This window comes from Balaenoptera physalus (assembly GCF_965194825.1).
Source record: "Balaenoptera physalus genome assembly, chromosome: 14".
NCBI classification, from domain to species: Eukaryota; Metazoa; Chordata; class Mammalia; order Artiodactyla; family Balaenopteridae; genus Balaenoptera; species Balaenoptera physalus.
In genome coordinates, this window is record NC_138893.1 from 30,052,014 (window position 1) to 30,075,055 (window position 23,042).

The following is a 23,042-nucleotide window of genomic DNA, read 5'->3' on the forward strand; positions in this document are numbered from 1 at the left end:
TAGATGTGCGTCTCCCTTGAAGGAGCTGCTCCCGCAGTCCTCTCGTCCCCACCTCGTCCACAGGGGCGGCCGTGCAGTGGGCGACTCCGCTCACGCTTGAAGGGTGTCCGCGGCTGAGAAGCAGGAAGACCGGGGTTGGGATGCGAGGCCACGATTTTCCAAAGAAGCGTGCAGCTTCACAGACCGTACAAAGTCTGTAAGTCTTAGCAACCTAAGCTACGCTCCCACTGTGTGTAGGATGCTGGGGGTGAGTGTGTGGGCATCAGACGGCCCCCGCCTGGGAGAGACAGACATCTCGGCAGTTAGCCGGGATGAGGCACGTGCTAAACTGAGGACCCAGGAACATTCTGGGGCCCCTGGGAGGCACTGGGTGATGATAATGAAATTGCAGGCCCTTCACCGACCCTCGCTGTGCTCCGGGCACCTCTCGAAATGCCGTCCGTGTATGAGCTCACCTAATGCATCCGCCCCAGGAGACAGGTGCTGCTAGCTCACACCGCGTTACAGCTGCGGGCACGGAAGCAAAGGCTTGATGAGTAATGTGCCGCAGAGCCAGGCCCTGGCGGGGGTGGGATTTGAGCCCAGGTGTTTTGGCTGGGCGTGTGTGCTGAGCCAGTGCTCACAGACTCAGGAGGTGCAGGGAGCGGGCTCCGAAGGCTGGAGGTGTCCTGGGCGGAGCCGGGGAGCGGGTGCGGAGTGGAGGGACGCAGCCCTGGAGCCCCGCTGCAGGCAGCCTGCGCCTCTCGCCTCCCTGCCCCGTAGCCCTGCCTCTGGCCCACTCCTGGGGCCTCGCGTGCGCCTTCGTGCCTCTCTCCTGAGCTGGGCTGCGTGGACCCTCGTCCTGCCGGGCTTGTGCAGAAGGGTTTCAAAGGTCCCGCGCGGTTGAACAGGTCTCGCTGAGGCGCGCTTCTCAGAGCCTGAACATACATGCCCGCGTGGGGCCGACCCTCTGTAGAGGGTAACACCGTTAGCGCGTTATCAGGGCCGGGCCTGTGGCAGTGGGCAGGAGGGGACCCGCTGACATCTGTTCTGGGGTCTGTGGCCCAGGACCCTTGCAGAGGTGACCCCAGGCTTCTGGTCCTGAGACCTCCTGGGGTGGCACGGTGCCGGGTAGCACAGAAGATGGCCAGGTCTCCGTGCTTGCCCCGTAGGAGCCCCATCTCTAAACACACCAGTGTTTTCTGCAGTTTAATATCCGGCAAAGCTCTCTCCCCTGGCTCCTGCCAGCCTACCCCTTTCCCCTGCACTGGACAGTCTGAGGATGAGGGCAGGGATTGACCTGGTTCTTCGTCTGTGGGAGAGAAGTCACCAGTCATGGCCAAGACACCTCCGGAGTGCCCCCCGCCAGTCCTGTGGTCTCTGTATCATTTGTGAGTAGAATGGCAGCTGCTTTCAGTGGCCAGGTAGAAAAGGGGGCAGGGAGACAGGAGCCCTCAAGTCTGCCAGGAGGCTGTGAAGCAGGCTGGCTGAGAGCAAGGCCTTTGGAAGCAGGCAGAGCCAGGTGCAGCTCTGGCTGTGGGACCCTGAGCCTCAGTTTCCTCATCTGTAAAATAGGTATGATAGGGAGTTAGATGATATCTGTCTCACTTTGAGGACAAAATGGCACATAACAGTCAATTCATGGCATACAGCAATATTCTTGTTGGAATGGGGGCAAACACTTGCATATCAACTCAAGTAATTTCCAGATTCATTATTTATTGTTTCTTCCGGTTACAAAGTTAATGCATACATGTAAAAGATTTAAAGTTCAGAAGGTAAAAAAATTACAGTTTAGAAATGTAAAAACACAGAAAGTGAAATTCTTCTGACATCCACCCGCAGGTATACCGTCACTGAGTGTTTGGTGTAGATCCTTGCAGTCTTTTTTCTAAACAGCTATAACACTGAGTGGAGACCCTTGACGCCCCTTCCAACCCAGGAGTCCATTGATTCCACGGGTTCAGATATACCGTGTGGGGAATGATGACAAGAAATAATAATTTTTTCCTTCAAAAGAGAGAAATGAAAGAAATACTACTTATTAAAACAGGAAATATACGAGCCTAGTGCTGGTTTTTCACTCTGTCCAATAAGAGAAGCAGACATGGTTTAAAAAAAAAAAGTGACCACAAAATTCTTGGCCCTATGCAAAATGGAATTGAATTCTTTTAGGTTGTCTGGTCCAACCTCTGTGGTGAACGTGTTGATTCTCCTGTACCACGAGTTTGTGATGATGCTCTTCTCCCTTCAGCATCACAGAACAATCTCCATCAGCGTGGACACCACGCCTCATGAGATTTCATCTGTCCCGTCATCCATTTGGGGGCTCATGGGCCTGAGTGCAGGAGCTGAGCTGGCCTGGCTGCACCGAGCACAACTTGGCCAGATGTTTCCAGCCCATCCAAGCTCAAGAATCATTTCCAGTGTCAGCCCAGTACCACGGACTTGGAGCGGGGCTGCCAACGGGGCAGGGCCCTGCTGTTCTTTTGGTTTTGTTCTTTACGAATAGTTTGCCCTTGAGTCCGGGGAGCTGGTTTGACCGTGTAATTTTCTCTAAGTGGACCATTCCATTTTAGGGCCGCAGTGCCCAGGAACGCCTGCACACCCACCACAGCCGTGCTCCCCGGAGCCCCCGGCCCCTGCGCCCATTCAGGACATGCTTGTTTGTGGGGCCTCTTATGCTTCCACGCTGGCCTAGTAGAGCCGGGGTGTGCATTTGATGTGAGAAAACCCAAAAGTGCCGCCTCTGTCGTGTCTGCTTCCCTGGGTCTCGGGCTGGTTTGTTCCCACGTAGTACCCATGTTCAGGGGTATCTCTCTCACTGTCCGTTCAATCCAGCACCTCGCTCTGGGGACCTGTTGTGTGCTGGGCTTGTGCTGGTGCTGCAGAGTAGGAAAAATAGAAGCAGGACCCCATTCCCTTCAGAGGGATCCCATTCATTCCGGGGCCGTTGCTGTTCGCTGTGTACCTACTATCTGCCGGCCCTGCTCTCAGCACTGAGCGTACAACATGGGGCAGGTCGCCCTGTTCTCCAGAAGCTTCCCCTTGTGTGGGCAGTCGGCAGGGGTGAAGAAACCATGTCACAGTTGGTGCTCAGAAGCCCAGAAACACGGGTAGCAGGGCGGAGATGATGGGCAGAGAAGCAGAAGGGCTTTCCGTGGGGAGGCGGCCTGAGCGACCCCAGTGGCTGGCTGTGTGGGCAGTAGCTGATGGGGCTGCGGCCGGGGGTGGCTCGCACCTGGCCCAGCCCCAGCTCTGCCGCTAAGTGGTGCCCTGGCTGGCGAGGGCTCATCACCTGGAGGGCCAGGTGCCCCCAGGGAGGGGCTGTCTCCTAGAATCCCAGCGCTGGCTGGTTCTCGCCATTCCCCTTTCCTCAGCATCTGCTGTCCCATGGTGTTGGCCTCAAAGTGCACAGGAGGGGAAATGTGTCAAGTTCACGGAGCCCCTGGTTTTCCTGTTGCCATCCAAGAGGTCTGTGATTTTTGGGCTCCTCACCAGCCCAGCGGGTCTTGCCCCAAACGCTGAACTCAGAATGGGCTGTCTGCCGTGTGGGAGGGGGCGTCATCATGGGATGGTCCTGGGGTGTGGGTGGGAGATGGGGGCTGACTGTGTCCTTGAGCTTCTCAACAGCCCCGTCACCTAAATGTGGCAGGACACAGTGGCCTGTCTGGCTGGGAGTGTCCAGTGTGGCGTTGAAGTTATGACTGGGCTGCTGGACTAAGGCACTGGGGAAGCAGTCCAGGCCCCGGAGCTCATATTCCATGTCACCTTCCGCGACCGTGGGATTTCCCAGAAGCCTGTGACCTATATGCACCTTGGGCTCATGTAACCTGGGCTCTGTTTTGGGACCTGTGGCTCACGTCAGTCTTGACTGTTGTCAGAGTGATCTCTGTGCCCTTCCTGTGTGTCTTGCTTTTAAAAGAAGCCAGGGTGATCTGGTGTGAACCTGCCCTCGGGGCTTCTCGGGCCAAACGTAGATGGGTGGGTAGGCACACAGGGCTCCTACAAAGTGGCTGGCTTGCAGACCCAGGACCTCCAGAGCGGAGAGCATCACGTCAGAACCACAGGAAGACCGAGCCACCTGCAGCCCCACCCAAAATGCGGTGCCCCGTCAGCCCTGACCATGCCCGTAACGGAAGGGAGCGAATTCCTGCCATTGCTCCCGTGCCGCGTTGGGAAGGAGACCACTCCTGCACGTGACAGGACGGGCTTTCTCTCCCAGGCATGTGCTGCACTGCCCCGGCCCTGGAGGGGGTCCTCGGGGAGATGAATCAGAGAGAGTCTGCCTTCCAGTAACTCACTTCTGTTTGTTCTGCTCTAAGTGGAAAATGAGCCCTCACCACCCTGCCGCCCCGGCCGCCATCCTCGTGGCTGCCGGGAACCAGAAGCCCTGTCTGCAGGAGCATCCCTTCCTTCCCATCGTCCCTGTGTGGCAACCGATCAGAAATGCCCCTCTCCCAGAGACCGAGTTCCACTGCAGTCCTATTTTGTCCCAGTGTGGAGGGAACATCACTGCTCAGACCCAGGGGTTGGGAGGGCCAGGCGGGCCCAAGGCTTCAGGTCCTTTGTTCTAAGGTCTTTTTCTGAGCACCTTAGTGTTGGGTGCCAGGCACAGCATTCAGCTCACAGTGTGTTTTTATCATTTAATGCTTTGTAATTATTTCCTTTGGTAATGATATGAGCCTTTTTATTTAGGATTACACGCAAGAGTTTCCATCCTTTCCGAATAAGAAAGGTGTGGCAGCCTAGCTGGTGCCTGGTGTCCTGTGGGTTCTTTAATGGTTCTGAGCATCCATCCTTCCTGAGTCCACAGAGTGACCTGGCAGGCTTCAGGCTGGGAAGGGTGCTGACTGGAACTACCAGAAGCCTGCCAGGTGGGACCCCACCCCTGCGGTTTGCCAGCTGAGCCTCTGGCCGGTGCTGGTTAATGTAAAAACATAAGCTGGAGAATCCAGCTGGCACCGGCCCTGAACTGGACGACAGGTGTTCCAGACCTGGCCTGGTGTGGACCCCTCCCATCCAACCAGCACATTAGAGTCACGAAGTACGTTCACACGCCTTGCCTGTTTCTTCCTCATGGGACCCCTCTGAGATGGGCTCTGCTCGCCCAACTTACAGATGAGGAGAGTGAGGCTCGGGTGGAGGGCCTGCCCACGGCCACACAGGGAGGACGTGGCTGCAGAGAGGACCTTGAGCCCAGGTCTGCCTGGCTCCTAGCCTGATGCCGCCACCCCACTGGGACCCTAGCGACGGACCAACAGCCCATCCATCCTTGGCTGTTGGCAGAACCGCTTGAAAGTAGAGGGCAGAGAGGGAGGCCTGGCTGCCGGGGCCCCTGGCGGCGCCCATCTGCTTTTGGCTCCGTAGATGCCCCTGTTTAGTGGGCATCAGAGGCCCCAAGCAGGGCCCTTCTTGCCGTACCCTACCTTCCTGGGGCAGAGGAAGCCAGCCGCCCCGGCCGCAGGTACAACCTTTCCCGAAATCTAGAAGACATCACTTCCTGGCCTTGAGCGTGGGGCTTCATCAGAGAAACTCATCAAAGCCTGTGTGAGCTAGAAGGGGGCTCCACTCCCCACAGTGGGCATAGAAATCATCGACCTAAGTAGTTTCGAGGAGCGAAGCAGGACAGTGTTTGGGGTACTTGAGGTGCAGACAGGCAGCCCCCAAGGCTCCTTCTAGCTGAGTTCTCTGCAGGACCCCAGGGGACCTGATTGGAAAGTGCTGTCCTGGCCTCACGAGCACGTGGCTCTTCCCTCTTAGGGCAGTCGTCAGAGTCTGCTCGTGGCCGAGGCACTGGGCGCCCCGGGGAGGATGAGCCCTTCTGTCTGCAGAGCCTTGAAGTATTTGGTTGGTGGAGCCCATGCCCGCGTAGGGCGTCCAAGCCTGTGTGCAGCCGTGGGCTGGGGGGAGACAGGCGGGGCCTGTGTCCCGGGGACTCACCTGAGAGTCTCAGCTGGAAAGAGCACGTGTCCTTCCAGAGCCTTCCTCTGGGACTCCTGCTGCTCCCCGCACTGAAGGACGCGGGGCGCGGAGCTGGGAATCAGCAGCTCCAGCCCTGCGCCACCGTGCTTCCCCGTGACCCTGGGAACACACACCCCTCTTTCCCACTAGCACTAGACTCCTGGTGTTAACCCTGGCGTGTCGGCACCCGGAGACACCAAACCTCACTCGCCGCCTTCAATCCCTTAACTGCAGGCGAAGCCACCGAGGCCCAGGGGAGGGAAGCGGCTGTGCCGCAGTCACCCAGCAGCTTGTCACCAGGGCTGGCAGGCTGGGACCAGATTTGAGGGTGGCTTTGGACCAGGCTCCTTCTGAGAACTCTGCAGAGCCCACGGCAGGGAGGCCATGGCCACAGCCTCTGCCACCGGGCAGCAGCATGCACGGGGCGCGTCCTCGTGCCGCCCAGGGCCCCCGGGGCTGGATGCGGACGTGCCGTGTGAGTGATGAACGCCCTGAGCACTGTTACGGCTCAGGCCTCCTGAGCAGAAACATCCGGGAAATGGATGCTCTTCCCCTCTGCAGGGACAAACTGGGGTAAGTCTCGGAGCCTAAGTGGGAAAGAGGCCTGGAAATGAAGAAACTGGGGAAACTGTTCCAACCTTAGAAAAAGTTCTCATTCTTACCGTATTTTGATGAGTCTGAATTGTGCTGGGTTTGCAATTCCCAGCCACGTCCTTTGGGAGGGGGATCCTGGAGGGCAGGGACCCGTCTTGCTGGTCCCTGAGCCCCTGGAGCTCAGGACGGCGCCCGGCACACAGTGGGGGCTTCACGGATGGGGCTGAACAGAGGAGCCAGTGAGTGGAGGCTCCCTGGGTTGAGAATGGCCCCCAGGCTTAGGTCATCCTGACGCTGGGGCTGGCATGAACATTCTGGGCTCGGTCGGCAGGGGCCGCGTGAGGGACTGTGGGTCGGTGTTGGAGGAGCTGGGCTGCGGGCTCTGCTGACCAGGGGCCGGAGCCACGTGTCCACGGCGGGGCTCAGCAGCTGGCTCTGTGGCCTCGCTTCTCCAGGGCAGGAAGTCAGCTAGCTGACTGCACCGCGCTGCCCTGCGGAAGAAGCCAGGGAGCTGCCGGGCTGGGAGGCCGGTAGAGGAGGCGGCGGCAGAGCGGGGCGCTCAGTCTGGGCCCCGGGGCCTGTGTGGGGGCCTGTGCTTTTGTGCAGCAGCTGGACGTCTGTCGAGGTTCCTGTGGGTCGGGAGCAAGCCTGGGCCGCAGCCGTGGGCTTGTACTTCTCCCCTCGGCCACCCTCCTCAGCTCCACCCCTGCCTGTCCCAAGCAGCGTGGAGGCTGCAGCAGACCCAGCAGGGCTCCAGGCAGCGCCCTCTGGCAGCTCTGCCCTCCAGCCTCCTGCCTTTCAGCGCCCGAGGGAGATGGAGTTCGGGGCTCTGAGCCGGGCGCTTGGGTCTTGACTCCTGGTTTCAGGCTGACCGAGGCCATCAGAGGCTCCGGGGGTGGGCTGAGGGGCGACCTTGTCTCCTCTCCCTGTGGCGCGGCAGCAGGAACTGGCTGGGCAGGACAGAGCCTTTGCTTGGCCCACGTGCCTGGCCCTGGCCTCTCCACCGCTCGGCCTCACGGCCTCCTTCGCTGCTGCGGCTTTGGCTTTGGGGCGGGTTGGGCAGGAAGCGGCCTCTGAAGGGAGGTTGGGGAGCCCTCGGGGAAGGGGGGTGCACGCAGCCCAGCAGCACCCCTCAGCACCCTCCCAGCCCCCAGCAGTCCCCACTGTCCTTCCTTCCTCGGCACTCAATGCTGAGGGCAGGAGAGGGCTCAGAGCCTGGAGCACACAAGGTCCACTCTAGGATGAACCTTTTCCTTTCAGATAAGCCTCCCCCTCTTGAAACAGACACCAACGGCTAAGGGAGGTTAGCTTGATTGGGGGATTGGGGACATTTATACTGGGGAGATAGAGGCTAGAAACTGGTTATCAGTAGAAGAAATGGTTTCTTATCTGGAATAAGGGAGATAAGAAAGGGGAGGCATGAGGTAGAGAAAGAGCAATGCCTTGGGAATTCAGTGGACTAGTGTTTGAATCTTGGCCTCACCACTCTCTAGCCAGGTCACCGCTCCGAGCCTCAGGTTCTTCATTTGGCAAACAGGGTTGATAACTTACTCTACGGGGTTGGTGTGAAGATCACACACCAGAGGGTGTGTAGAGGGCCAAAGGGTGTAGCGCACCTAGCACATCCGGCCACACTGGATGCTCATCAAGTGGTAGCTACTGTCGTCAGTATCACCACCATCGTTGTTACTGTCATCATCACCATTAACGTCCTCACCATCTGCATCATGACTGCTACCATCATCACCTTCAGTATCACCACTATCATCACCACCACCATCACCTTCAACATCACCGTCATCATCACCTTCAGTATCACCACTATCATCATCACCATCACCATCAGCTTCATCACCACCATCAGCTTCTTCATCATCATCTAGCATGCAGAGTCCAATGAGAACACTTAGAAGATTGTCTCATGCCTAGCTCTCTGAATCTTAGTGGAATACACCTATCATCTCTTGTGTACTGCAGTGTGACCTGGGCTTCTGCCTCTTCAAGAAGGCTCTTTCTACCTTTGGCCTCTTCCAACTGGTAGAAAGTTCTTCCTTGTAGGGAGAGGTCTTCTTAGTTGCTGTCTTCTTAGCACTTACTCTGGGAGCAAGGCAGAGCCTACAGTATCTTAAAATTATCCTTTACTAAGAATAAAATATTCTGGCTCCATTAGGGAGAAAAGTCGTCTGGTAGATAATTATGTCATCCGTGCGTGTCACCAAATCATCTTGTTATGACTTTAGCTCTTAACGCTATAAATACCTCGGTAGGTGGCTAGAGATCTGAGCACACAGCGGAGAGGGAGCTAGCCTGGGGAGAGGCCTGGGGGTCAACCCCACCTCTGTCGTTCACTAGCTGCACGATCCTGGGCGGGTTACTTCTTTGGGCCTCAGGGGTTCTTTTGGATTTGTTTTGGTTTTGGTTTGTTTTTCCTGAAAAATGGGGCTAACAATACCTGCCTTGTGGAGGCAGCGTGAGGTCTGGAGATACGTAGCATCGTTTGTGGGACGAATATGCATCCAGTAAGTGTTCGTTGCTTTTGGAGCCTGAAGGAAGAGGAGGAATGAAGTGCACACTTCCCAGCACGTGCCGGGGGGGGGCACGATGCTGTCAGGCCACGTTTGGGGGTGTGGGGGGCAGCTCTCTGGTCCTGAATCCTGCCGTCTTCCAGTTGGGCGCCGCTCACAGCAGGCGTCCTGCACACAGTTGTGCGAACACGGACCCAGGCTTAAACTGTGGAAGTTTGTTTAGAACTGGCATTGTCCACGTCTGTGCAGTTGTCGGGGGCTTGGCAGTGCCCCGTGGCGTGCTGTGGAGCAGAAGTATGTTGGGAGAGAGCTGCTGACTCACGTGGAGGCGGGGCTGCCGGGACTGCGCGTCCGGCTTCCCACCGCCGCCTTTGATGCCTGGGCCCGCGTGCCGGGCAGCGCCCTCTCCACCCGTCCCCCTATCTTGGGTGGTCAGAGGGTGCCAGGCCAGTCCAAGAACAGCGCGGGGGCCTCTGCCGAGGTCGGTGTGCTGGTGTCTCCTGAGACGAGACAACAGTGTTTTCCTCTAGGAAGACAACGTGAGAACTTCCAGTAATCAGGGCTGGATTCCTCGCTCCCAGTTTAGAGGATGAAGAGATGCAGAAGGTGTTAGCTGGCACCCATAATTCTCAGAGCTTGAAGGGACCTTCATCTAATCCTGTCATTGCGCGTCTGGGGAAACTGAGGCCCAGAGAGGCGAGGCCCTTTGCCCAGGGTCACACAGTGAGTCAGTTGGCGACAGGGTGGCGACTAGCCCCTGGCCCTCTATCACTCTGTCGCCCGCCCTTCCCCACTTGGCACCTTCCCCAGCAGGCCTGCAGCTGTTCCTGCAAGTTGGCAGGACGGGGCTCTCCTCTCCCACTGGTTTCCTTCTGCCGCCCTGGCCCGCACCCTGCGCCTCCAAGTGCCTCTCTTGTGGCAGGCACTTTCCACTGGCCTCCGGTGACGCTGCACATTCCTCAAGGGCTGGGACGCTGCCCTCTCTTCCCAGGGCAGCTTCCCACGATTGCTAATCCCGGCCAGGCCTCTTAGTGGCAAGAGGAGCCCTGAGCAGGCAGGGCGGGCACCCAAGTTCTGGTGGTGCGACTTTCGGCTCTGGGACCTCGGGCAACTTACTGAGCCTCTCTACGCCTGCTTGCTCCTCTGCAGAGTGAGGGTGAGAGGAGCACTTCGGGGCTCGCTGCTGGTCGGGGTGCAGCCGAGGGCTCTGCTGCTGTTGTTTTAGCGGGTTCTCTTTTCCGAAGCCTCATGACAATTATCCTTGAGATCTCGCGGTCGTGCTGCTAGGTGCGCTGGCCAGAGACCATTCTTGCCATTTCACAGGTGGGGGGCTGGAGGTGCTGAGGGGGGAAGGGATGGTGGACAACTCTACAGCAGGTGGTGTAGAGCCCAGCCAGGACCCAGCAGGCTGATGCCCATCCACCCTCCCCCTGGTACCCACTCCCCCAGGCTTTCCTCTCCATGGAGCGTGTGGGCTCATGGGTGCTGGGCACGCTGGTCTGTGGGCAGCCATGGCCATCCATCCCTCTCACACTTGGGGGTTTCCTGCAAACGTTTCCAGAGCCTTCAGTATCTTTGCTTTCCAGAAGCTTCGATGCCCCCGGCGATCCCAGAGGGAGGGCCTTCTCAGGGAGGGGGAGTGTGACATGTTGCCCTGCAGAGGCAAGTGGATTTCAGCATCGGAGGGAAAACCGACAAGGCAGAAGTCCGGGGGGTGGCAGCCGGCTCACAGGCACGTCCCGTGCATTTCCTGTTGATGCTCTGTCACCCACACCCACTTCCTCTCCATCCCTCGCCCCACCCTGATGCCCTGCTGGCAAGTAGCTGAGTGCAGCTACCAATGCGCTCCGTGTTGGCCTCCCTGGCAGTCTGGGTGCTGCAGGGAACCCTGACCCCAGTACAGTCCCATCAGGGTCCAAAAGCTCTTGCTCTGCGTCTCCCGGGAGGCCCGAGATCATCCTTGGCTCACCCTGGCTCTGCCCTCGGCACTTGCAGCCAGGGGACGGGGCTCGGCCACACCCCAGCTGGGACGCCGGGCACGTACCCTCGGTCCACGACAGCGTGTGGGGACACACGCTCACCCTCTCACAGCCGGCTCGGGAGTCAGGGCCCAGCACCTGGTGGGCCCTCCGCAGGCTGCCTTCCCGTCCTTCTCTCGCCTGTCCATCCGAAGGGCACCCCGTGAATCTGGGGCCTCCAGCTGGAGGCCCTGAAGCACTGGACTGTTGCGGTGCGGGGCTGGGAGCAGGAGAAACGGCTGAGGCCTGGGGGCCTGGGCAGCTGCTTGGAGGGAGGACCTGCAGTGGCTTTCCGCCAGCCATTCATTCCCGTCGCTGGGGCTCAGATTCCCCATTTCTAATAGTAAAGTCGAGTCTCTCAGGGAGGTGTACATTAAATGAGATGGTACCCCAGCCAAGTGCTCAGCAATCGCTGGCCCGAGACCTGGCCCCGAGCCCCCTTCAGCAGCCTCAGCCCTTCCCGACTGGACTCCTCAGAGGCCGGGCTGGTCTCCTCCTGCTCTGGGCCCCCAGGTGGGGCCCGGTGCCTGCCGGATGGGCCGTGTCACCCTGTCACGGTCCCTGGGGCTGATTCCAAGGGCGCCTGGGCACCTTGCATCCCGTGGATGGGGCCTCCCTTTAGACCCAGAGAGAACGGCCTCTGTGCCTTCACACTTTGGCTCTTTGCTTGTCACAGGCCCTCCTCCTGCAGTGGGGAAAAGACGCCCGTGGAGCTCCCCAAACCCCTGGGCGTCCACCGTGCCTGCTTCCGCCTTCTGGGAGCATGAGTCACCTGGTATTGGAGGCTGACGACTCAGAAAGAAGAGAAGTTGGAGTTCACGTGGGGGGGGGGCGGTGCGGACTGGTCTCCCTGCAGCAGGAGGAGACGTGGGGAAAAGACCCATGGAGGGTGACTGACATCGCCACCTGGGCTGGAGGGCAGGGATGCTGCGTCACCATAAACCCCTGCGTCCATGGCGAGCCCAACCTCATGCCTTCAGCCCTTGGCCTAAGGTCCCAAAGGCCCAGGGCTGGGAGCAAAAGAACCGAGGAAGGACATGGAGTTGGTGGCATGACAGTGGGAGAGCCCCGGTTTGGGGTAGCCAGTCAGAAAGGTTCCGTTCGTTCTAGGATTCCTTCTCCGCTTGGCTGGAGAGTTCCGTGTTTTTCCTCCCCTGTCCCGTCAGGCACTGAAGACCTGGGGAAGATGTCTGAACCTGTTGCAGGGCCATTGTCAGCACTGAAGCCGCAGTGGGAACACTCTTTAAGGCACCGAGCAAATGCCTAAGAGAAGGCAAACCGAGCTTCCAGAACAGGGAGAAACGCTGTGCTGTTGAGACTAGGGCGGTTTCTCAGCTTCGGCTGCGTTACATCTGGGACTTGATCATTTTTCGTTGGAGGGAGAGGAGCTGTCCTTCACTGGAGAATCCCTCCCTCTACCCACAGGTGCCCAAAGTTCCCCCTCCCCCAGGTTATGACAGTCACCTAGAGGCGACACTGTATAGGTGAGGCTACTGACAGGAATGAAAGAAAGATCTTGACCTCCCTGGTGGCTGCAGCCCCTGGGGCCCTGTTACATGTCTGGCCTCAGACAGGAAATCTTACTCTTCGGAACTGGGCAGTGGCAAAGGAGAGGTGCCTTCTCAGTGCCCACTCAGCTCAAGTGCCACACAGGCTGGGTAGGGCTGGGCGGCGGGACATCCTGTTACCTGAAGACACAGGCAGCGCGGGGCCTGCTCCCCTGAGACGGGTTTGTTAGTTTTATTCTCCGCGTCCCCGGGGAGAGGCCCCAGGAGCTGTGAAGGATGGTGACGCTGTCTGATGGCTTCTTGGCCCACTGCTCCTGCTGGCTCCCGGGCAGTGCCAGGGTCTCCCCTGATCCCCTCCAGGGAGGCCAGGCAAACAGGCATTTTGCCAGACAGCCGCCAGCAGTGTGCGCCACTGCTTTTCATCAGAAAAGGCGCCTGAGTCCCCTGCCAAAGCCCAGAGCCATCTCCCCCATTAATCAGGATTTCAGGGTTCCCGGGAAGATCTTGGCAACTGCCTGGCACGAGCCCGCCTTGATTTCCCATCACCTGTCTGCCCTCAGAGCTGGCCCCGTCCTCTGCCCGTCCTGGGAGCGGGACTGGAGAGCAGCCCTGGCCTCAGCGCCTGTCTCAGGGGCTGAGACTGCGTCTCTCAGCAGGGCCCGAGGAGGCACTGGCTTGGAATTAGTGTTATTTTTATCATAATTCTCAATGTTCAGTTTTTTTTAAACTTGGAAGAGAAAAAGGAAGCTGGACCAGAGTCCCAGATATTCCCTTGAGGGAGACGTTGGGCGCTGGAGAGGTGAGGCCACAGAGCCGCGTTGCGTGGAGGCGTCCAGGGAGCCCTGGGCTGGCCGTCTCTTTTTTTATTTATTTATTTATTTATTTATTTATTTATTTATGGCCGTGTTGGGTGTTCGTTTCTGTGCGAGGGCTTTCTCTAGCTGTGGCAAGCGGGGGCCACTCTTCATCGCGGTGCGCGGGCCTCTCACTATCGCGGCCTCTCTTGTTGCGGAGCACAGGCTCCAGACGCGCAGGCTCGGTAATTGTGGCTCACGGGCCCGGTTGCTCCGCGGCATGTGGGACCTTCCCAGACCAGGGCTCGAACCCGCGTCCCCTGCATTGGCAGGCAGATTCTCAACCACTGCGCCACCAGGGGAGCCCTGGCCGTCTCTTTCTGCACGGAGGTCTCTGCCCAGCTCCTTGCGGGGCCACAGCGCGCCCTGGGGCTCCCCTGGTGAGAGCCAAGCCTGGTTCTTGTTCTGCTGCCGTGCCCGAGGCAGGGGGCCACTGCTGGGGTCCTCGCCTCGCAGGGCCGGCCTCTTCTCCCACCCACACGGCTCCTTTTCCTCTCATTCGAGGAAGAATGTGAGGGGCAGGCCCCACGGGTTCCGGGTACAGCGGGAGCCACCTCCACCCACTCGGGGGCAGACGCTCCGGGCTGTGTCAGGTCCCACGGCAGAGGGGCGGCACACACCACCCCCTCTGTCTCCCGGCCTCCCGACCAGGGGAGGCTCTGGCTGGAAAGGCCGGCCCAGGCTGCCTTCCTCTGCGTCCCTCCCCCATTCCCATCACGGCCGCCTGCCCTCTCAGGTCAAATTCTTGGGCCTCTCGGAGCTCTCCAGATGCCCCCTCCCACCGCCATCTGGGAAACCGGCATCCGCAGCTTCTCTGAGCAGCCCAGAGAGGTCACCTCTGGCCTCCCTCTGCGGCAGCAACCTTTGAGCGGTGCCTTTCTGAGACGTTCTTCGGGGAGGACCTCGTTCAGTAGCTCAGATACCCGGGTAATTTGGAGAAGGGCTGCTGAATGCCGCGTAGGTCAGCTGGAATTAACGCGCACTTTGTTGAAAGAACAGAGTTGCCACCCACATCTTCATCCACTGCTGGGCTAGGAGCTGTCCTCGAATTCTAAAGGGCACTGGAGGCGGGGGGGGGGGGGCGGGGGGCACGGAGGACCCTCTGTCCCATTTCTGGGGGTTCTGACTTGCCCCCATGGAGCCAAAGCTCCTTGGCTTGCTGGCAGAGCTGCTGAGGGGTGCTGGCCACTTGGTAGTGCTGTGGTCAGTGGCCACAGTGCTGGCTGTCCCTGGGTGAGGCTGCGTGTCTGCCACGCACTGTGCTAGCCCAGCAGCTCTGCAAGGTCACTTTCATTGTCACCGCTTTCCAGTTGAAACAGGCCCGGGGGGCAGAGTGGCTGAGCCTTGGATAAACAGCTAGAAAGTGGCGAGGCCTGGGCCCCGTCTTCCCCAGACTACGACTGTCTCCATAGTCAGTGACCCCTGGCTGGCCAGCTTGCTGTCCGCTGGGCGTCCTGGGAGCAGGCATGGGACGGTGAATTTATCCCAGAGGCACGGCAGCCCTGTAGCAGGGCTGTAAAAGCTGCAGACCAGCCCGGTCCCACCCACACCAGGTTTGCCCTGTCTTCCTGAGCAGGTTCGGGGGCCTCTGGCACACGCAGGGAATGCTGGAATGTTCCAGAGACCCCAGGGGCCAGGCTCTTGTGGGGACTGATGCCGGAGTGGGCCTTTTCCTTCCAGAGGCCCTCTGCCTCTGAGGATGGGGTGACGGTCTGAAGGGGACCCATCCTCCCAGACTGCTAACCGCCCCCGGAAGAGTCCAGCATTCACAGTCAGGCCTTGTCTTCTGAGGCCTCCGTCTTCACTTCTCCCCAGGAGCAGCCTGGGAGGGACTGTGCTTTTAATTAGCCTAGTTTGGGAATGGCAGCTCTAAAGCCCTGGGAGGTGAATGCCGCTGCCTTGCTTTTGGAATCTGCTGCCAGTGGACACAATGTAGCTGTAGGAATGAAAACGAGGAAGAGAAAGGCCCATCGGCTTGGGTTTTTAATTGGCACCATCCTCCCGGCCCTGCGCCCGCCCGCCAGCCCTCCCGGGGCTCTGTTTGGGCGGCCAGGCCTGGGCTTCAAGTGATGGAGCCTTTCACAGCTTCAGACTGATTTAAGTGGCCCTGTATGGGTTCCCGCAGCCCTCGCTGAAAGAGCACGGCACCATCGCCATGCTGATAAACCCTGGGAAATTGATCAGCCACCTGCGAGTGGTGAATAGCGATAACCGCTGGGAGCCCTGCAAAGCGGCTGGGCCTCCTGTGGCCTCCCATGGCCTCCCATGGCCTCCCATGGCCCCGAGGTCCTACGGGAGAGAAAGGCTATTTCTAAAGCTGCAATTAATTTTTTCCCCCAGTCAGTTGGAAGTTGCTCTCTTGTTTTCAGCTGGGTGAGCGGGGTGCTTAGTTCTGTGCGTCTCCGTTAACCTGAGCTCTCCGACCATTGATGTCTCCCTCGAGAGACAGAGTGCGGCTTTCTTTCTCATTGGCCAATCGAGGAATGGACTTTTTTGTTTGTGTTTTGTGTGTGTGTGTGTGTCTCTCTCTCTCTCTTTGTTTCTCTAAGATCATCTCAAGCTAACAGTGAGAAAAAAGGCACATGTGAGCGATTCTGCCTCGACAGGTCCCACAATACCTTCAGGAATGTCAATTTTTCTTGCTTTCATGAAAACACCATGAGGTCTCACTTAGAGGGGACAATGGCAGAGATTAAAGAGGGAGACAGCGCGAGGGAAAACGGAAAGTAGAAAAGCAGTTCAGCCGACTGCCGGAGAGCTCTGTGCTGCACTTTAAGGGAGTTTTGTTCTGGATTCCCCAATCCTGGTGGAACAATTTGGGGGAAGATTCTTAGCTCATACTTAGTTTTGCAGTGAGAACCCATTTTAGGTGCAGAAGAGAGAGGAGGCCGGCCTCCGCCCAGGTTTCTGTGAGTGTGTGTGTGTGTGTGTGTGTGTGGGTGTGTTTGGGGGGCTGCTGACCCACAGGACTTCAGGGCCCTTGTTCCCTCTGGGGGCTTTGCGACCACAGGGCGTCAGGCTGGCTGCTGTCGCGCTGCGGGGGGCGCCTGCAAGCCTGCTGGGCTGCCAGCGTGGAGCAACCACCCCAGGCCAGTTCTCCTGCAGAGAGGACGTGCCAGGCTTGAGAAGGTGGCATCTGGGGCTGTCTGGGCTCTGCCAGGCAGCCCTTCTGTCGCGGCAGAATCACTCTGCCCGTCTACCCCCCACCCTTGAAGCTGGCCTGCTTTGGCCACAACAGCCAGGAGAGACATTGGCACGAGAGGGGGACCCGTCACTGTGGATTTGTCCACAAGCGTGGCTCCGGCTTTCATCGCCTCTCATCTGGAGTCCCAGCCTCGTTAAGATCCCCTGACCTGCTTGCGCGGCCGATTGCTAATAAGCCCAGGCAGGGTCGGTGTCCTCGAGGCGGAGAGGAGATTGACTGCTCTCTGCCCTGAGCCCACTCGGATCAACCCCTGGCTTCGGTTGCAGTGACCCGCCAGGAGGGCCTCCACGGCTCGTTTTCCCTCCAGGTTTGCAGGGCAGTGTGTGTGTGTGCACGTGTGCAAGCCTGTGTGCCTGTGCCATTTTGTGCAGAGTGTGGCCTGAGGCTCCCACTCTCACTTGGTGACCTTGGCAGGCTCTTCGGGCCTCAGTTTCCTCATCTGTACAGTGGGAGCCCTGACACTTGCCTCCCAGGGGTTCTGGAGGAACCTGCACGTTGTAGGCGCCCAGGTGGGGGGAGTATGTTAGCAGCTCTCTTTGTCATAATAAGACCCGCCTATCTGCTTGGAAGACACAGGGTGGAGACGGGGCCCTCTTCCTGTGGTCCGAGGGGCAGGGACCCAGCCTGTCGGGGGTGGGCCGGCTCCGGTGCTGCTTTTCTCCTAAGGGCCTGGTGGTGGCTTCCGTGGGGATTTTAGAACCTTCTGTCCCGAGGCTCCCCTTTCTGAGTGAACCCGGGCTTCAGCTGATGACACACACAGTCTGGCGGCTCCTTTTTGTGGTAGCCACTTGCAGATGGAAAGTGAGGGACTTCCTCGTGGGTTCTATGCGTTTTCCAAATCATCAGACACTTTTACAAGAGAGAAGTAGGCTCATTTCCTGACTTGGGCTCAGCCAATGATGGTCTGAAGCTAGAGGCTGGGGCCCAGGCCCGGAAGCTGGTCTCCTGGCAATGGGCACCTCATTTGCCATCTCGGCTCCTTCACAGCTCGCCTCACCCGTCTGGACGAGGACAGTCACGAAGGGGTCGGAGTCAGATTGACCACACGATCGTTGGTCATTGTCGGAACTGCAGCATCTTGAAGTGATTGCAAGCTGGCGAAGCTGTGTGTGTCTGTGTGTGCGGTGTGCATGCACACACACGTGAACTAATTTACATCTAAGGGGAGGAAGGGAGCAAGGGCCGAGTTGGGACCCTTGGGAAGATGCCAGGTTCTGTGTGCACCCAGGCGTTGTCGCTGGGCCCTGGCTGGTTTCTCTTGTGGGTTTGCCTCCTCCTTGGCACTTGCAGCATTTCCCCTGACACGTCATCACCTGGGGTGACTCCGGGGAGCAGTTATACACTTGCGGCCTTTGCCCCTTTCTCCCATCTGGCTGAGGGCCTGGCCCACGTGGGGTCAGGCTGGGCACACCTTCCCTCTGGCCCCTGGCAGGGCTGCTGCCTTGCTGGCGTGTGCACCAGGGAGGCCGCGTCCTTTCCCACTGTCTCTCCTTCCTGCACTCGGGCCCTTGGTCTCAGGGTCAGACTGCCGGGGTTCAGATCCTCCCCACTTACTCCCTGTGTGGCCTTGGCAAGTTCCTGAGCCTCCAGTGACGGGAGTGCCCCCGTCCCCATTCAGGGGGTGTCGTGTGGGTTCAGTGTGACAACCCCGGGAAGCTCAGGGAACATGCTTAGTAGACGTTAGTTCTACTACCATCAGAGGCTCCACGGCTGCTAGGACATGAGAACGAACCCCCAGTAATGCCTTGACTTCGTTCCTGGAACAAGGCAGGATTCCAGGGGATGACAGGTGGAATTTACGGTAGCGCAACCTTGTGGGTCAGTTTTCTCTTTATGTGAAGAAATGTCTGGATGGAAGAATGATTTAGGGCTTCTCCGGGCCCTGCACATTCCTCGGGGCCATCTTGGAGCCCTTGCTATCATAAGGGCCTTTGGCTTTTGTAGTTGGGAATTTTCACCAAGTAGTAGGCAAGCCTTGCTGCGGGTACTTGGGGGGTAGAAATTAGGTTGGGTTTCCACCCCGGATTCAGGCGTTTCTGGCGGCCATGAGGTGCGGAGTGACGGGTAAGGGCACAGACAGAGCCGGGGTTGAGCCTGGCCCACCACCGGCCCCGTGGGACTTTGCCCAGTTACCTGGGTCTCTCTGCCTGTATGCAGAGGTGCTGGCAGAGCCCGCCTCTCAGGATTAGATGATGAGATAATGGAGCGAGAGATTCACCCAGCTTGGCCCCGGGCATCCACCTCAGACGTATTCACTTGGGAAGTGACTGCGAGGGCTTCTAGATGCCTCGAGATGCCAGTGCTGCATTTGCATGTCCTGTCAAGCACTTAAACAGTAACGAACAAAAGGGAAAAAATAGAAAAGGAAAAAAATAAGCCTGTCGGGAAATTCAGTTTTGTTGAGGTGTGTCCCTGGGAAAGTCAAAGAAACAGGGACCCACCCTGGCCAGCCCTTCCGGAGCCTGCGGTCAGGCCTCCAAGTGGGAAGTGCATTCTGTCAGCACGCTGAGGCCTTGAGCTGGGTCTTCCATGAGGTGGGCATTGTGATTCCATCCCGCCTCTGAGTGGAAACGGCTTATCCACACTCACTCAGAGCAGCACACACTCCGCTCCGGTATCTGTCTGGTGGCACAGGGCGCGTTGCTCCAGGCCACACCTGTGCCGCTCAGGGCGTGCCCTGCACAGCCTCTCTGGCATCTCCAGTGCGCTTTGTGAAAATGTCTCCCAGGGACTTCCCTGGTGGTCCAGTGGCTAAGACTTCGCGCTCCCAATGCAGGGGGCCTGGGTTCGATCCCTGGTCCGGGAACTAGATCCAGCGTGTCGCAACTAAGAGCCGGCATGCTGCAACTAAGACCAGGTAAAGGCGAATAAATAAATATATATTTTTTTAAAAGTCTCCTGGGTGCCTGCTCCTGGCCTGGAATCTGGATCTCCTGCTGGGGTGGGCTTGGCCTGGTCCTGGTGGAGAATGCTGGGCCTGCTCCCCCTACCCCTCAGCCCAAGAGCCCCTGCACTAGGGGTTCCCTGACAGGGTTTCCCTGGGCAGCAGAGACTGAGGAGTCTTGGGCTGGCGGCCACAAGCATCCAGAGAAGTTCGCAAGCACCACGCGAGCTCCCAGGTCTTTGCAACCTCCCTGGCTCCCATGGTTGTCCCCTGTCGTCCCTCACTGCAGCTTGGAGGAACCGGGCTCCAAGGGGGATGAGACCTCAGGTCACCCCTGGGGCTCTGGACAGAGCTGGGACTCCATCCAGGGATCCTGGGCCTCTGCTAGGCCCCTACCTTGCTGCAGTGACGGATTTGGCTGGAGAGACGTGACTTACACAGGTGAGAGGACAGGCCATCCCAGGAAAAGTGCCTGGTGGGCAAGAGTCCGGGGTGAGCCCCCCACCCTGTCCTGTAACTGAGTGTCCGGGTTGCCTCCAGGTGAGATCGAGCCTCAGGAGAGGCAGTCCTCTAATGGGGCCTCCGGGGCTCGGGAGCACCAGAGCCCCACACGGTGTCCCTGCCACTCAGCCCTGGCTCTGCAGGAGGGACAGCCGAGCCCACAGAGGTGGAATGTGCCCAGGAATGTCCTGCCACACCCGCTGCCAGTGGGCACGTCTGTGGCCACCTGCCCTGCCCAGGCATGCTGGGACACGCTGGCGGAGCCCAGCTGCCCCTCCTCGCCCCCGCAGGACTCTGGTGTCCAGGACAGGCCAGCACGGCCTCTCTTTTCCCCAGCTCGCCTGGGATTTCTGCTCTCACGGGTCACTTCCGGTTGGGGCAGCTGTGGGTGAAGGGCTCTCCCTCTGTGGCTTCTGCCTGAGCCCCTCGGGGCAGGGCCGGCCCTCCTCCTCCGCCTTGGTGCAGCTGGACACCGTAATGTGTGGAGATCCTGCTGAGCCGGGCCCTGTTATGATCTCATTTCAGCCCCGTTACAGCCCCACAAGGGCAGTTTTATTTCTCCATTTTATAGATGGGGAAAGAGGAACTCGGGTTGCACAAGGAGGCCGAGGGAACACGTAGTGGCAGAGGCAGGATTCCACCCCAAGTGGATCACCATTTTCAACTCTTCATTCAGCCACCCAACCCCGTTCCTCCAGTCATCAGAGATGCGGCCAGCAGACTTGTTCCCTGGTCGAGCCCTCCAGAACCCTGCCAGCCAGCCTGTGGGGCAGGGAGGCTCCAAGAGGGCTTTGTAGGGGCGGGGAGGGTGTTTTAGCTGAGCTGTGAGGGGAGAGAGACTTATCGAGGGGGTGATGGTCCTGGCTGAGGGAGGGCACCCCCAGGAGAGCTTAGTGCGTCCGGGGAGCCTGAGTGGGCAGGGAGGTTGCAGGCAAGGCAGGGTGGGGACAGGACACACCCAGTACATGACAGGCTGGAGCCTGGAGCCAGGTGACCACACGCCCTCAGGGGTGTCCTGGATACCACGCTGCCCTTTGGGCTTGCCTGTCGTCTCCCACCTTCTGCTCGAGGCTGCTGTGAGGTCCTTGGGGACCACCCTGTCTCAGGACAGAGGACAGATGGAGGCCGCGAGGGGAGCAGGGTTTGCCTGAGGCCCTGGAGCTGCACCCAGACCCCGTGTTTGACGTCCCAGTGGGGCTCGCTCTCCCACGTGGGCCCAGTGCCTCCCTGGGGGAGCCGTCGCCTTTGGACCCTGACCTTGGACCAAGTCACAGAGCAAGGGAGTGGGGCTTGTGGCTTGTGACGTGGCCAGCTTTGTAGCCAATGAGGAGCCCCTGTGGATTGGCAGGGGAACCCCCCTTGATGCCGTGGAAGTGAGGGCAGCCAGACATTGTGTACTGGCCCTCTGGGGCCTCTTCCCAGTGGCCCTGCCATATCCCTGTCAGGGGACCTGGACAGACCAGGGTGCCCTGTGGGTGGTCCAGTCGATGGGGACAGGCCCCCTCGCTTGGAGCCTCCAGCCCATCCCTGTTCCCCGAGCCTGCCCTCCCAGTCTGGCTACATCGTCGGGCTCCGAGCGCGAGTGCTGTCTGGGACCGGCCAGGGTCCTGGCTCCCAGGAGTTGAGGGGTGCTGGGATTATCCTAAGACGGTTGGTGTAGGCTCTCTTGGCCTTGGGTTTCCCTGGAGTTCAGCCTGATTGTGGCAAGTTTTACTTGGATTTTCCAGTATTTGGCCTTGGGAGATGGCCGAGGTCCCAGACAGCAGACATGGGGACGTGCCTTTCTTTCTCCTCTCCGGCCCTCTGGCCTGGGCCGGTTAGCTGGGAATCAGTGCTAAGTGGCCATTGCTGTGAAGCCCACTTCTCCAGTGCTGTTGATGTCAATGTGGACGCAGGAGCCAGTGGTGTGGGTTGGATCCTGGCTATGCAGGTGGCCTCTGGGCCCTGCTCGGACACTGTCCTCCCTAAAGTCAGGGGCCGGGGGCTTGGAGGTGCAGAGCTTGTAAGGGGTGGAACCAAACCAGAGAGGGTGGGAGTGAGGCCAGGGCACCTGGTGGTCCTTTCCAGCGGGAGGGGAGCACTTTGTCCATTGAGAGGGTCAGTCTGTAAGGGGCCTGGGGACTGTTGGCTCTAGGAGTTTTCCGTGCCGAGGCCTGTTGGAGCAGATAAATCAGTCGTGTTTCCACAGTGTTTGCCTGCCTTTCTTCGTGATTTGTATTTTATCGTTAAGGAGGGGAGAAGAGATCCTCCCCTCCCCCCCGCACCAAATAGAAAGGAAATCCAGCTGAATCTGACACTTTGAGCTTACTCTCTGCTTTTCGTGTGTTCACCAGGTGTGGAAATATGCTGACAGGTGGAAGCGGGGGCTCTGTGTTCACACGCCCCACAACTGCAGACACCTGGCCCACACGCCCGTCCTCGGCGTGTGTCCTGACGCTCCCTCGGCACCGAGCCTCTCGCAGACATGCGGGGGCTGTTCCCCCTGACTGTTTCTGACAAGCAGCCCCCTTGCCCTGCCTTGGGGCAGGGCCGGACAGCTGCTCTGAATGGCGGGCAACGGCCCATTTGGGCAACGTGGGCACAGTCCAAGAGACGGGTCTTGTTTGGGGAAAGCTGGGGTTTGGGGCGCAAAGCAGCCCCGGCCCCGCCTTGGGTCACCCACAAGGCCCAGCAGTGTTCTCCCCTGGAGCGAAGACCGCAGGCCAGCCTCCACCAGGCAGGTGGGGAGCCCTGCAAACCTCTAGAACAGCGAGATGTTTCCCAGGGATTTCCCCCTGCCTGTGTTTGTGAGCCCGCCTACCAGCCCCCAGGAAAAGGCCCGCACAGCCGACTGCCCACAGGCAGATGTCTGGCACATGTGTGGCCCGTTTGCCGTTCAAGGGTTGGGCCTTCCTGATGTTTTCACGTCTTGTGCTCGTGTGAAACTCAGATTTAATTTGGTGATTATTAAATGCAGGAACCCGGTAGAGCGGTTTTTTTTTTGTCTGCACAGTTTTGCAAAGTGCCATTT

The 23,042-nt window shown here is 59.1% G+C and overlaps 1 protein-coding gene and 1 long non-coding RNA gene across 6 annotated transcripts in view; one reads left to right on the forward strand and one right to left on the reverse strand.

Annotated features, from left to right (window-relative positions):
* The window catches only part of FAM53B (family with sequence similarity 53 member B), a 128,931-nt gene that overhangs the window by 91,599 nt on the left and 14,290 nt on the right, over window positions 1-23,042 (forward strand). Inside the window, exon 5 of one of the 5 annotated variants that reach the window (XM_082424684.1) lies at window positions 22,366-22,968. The exons of the other annotated variants lie outside the window; for them this stretch is intronic. Coding sequence (XP_082280810.1) covers window positions 22,366-22,518 — 153 coding nt within the window. The 3' untranslated portion in view covers window positions 22,519-22,968. Of the gene's footprint in view, window positions 1-22,365; window positions 22,969-23,042 lie in introns of those variants that run through there. 5 annotated transcript variants of the gene reach the window in all.
* LOC309642770 lies at window positions 1,679-8,195 on the reverse strand. The gene is made up of 2 exons (XR_014253370.1): window positions 8,089-8,195; window positions 1,679-1,989 (listed from the first exon to the last, which is right to left on the reverse strand). It is a non-coding gene; the product is annotated as an uncharacterized lncRNA (long non-coding RNA).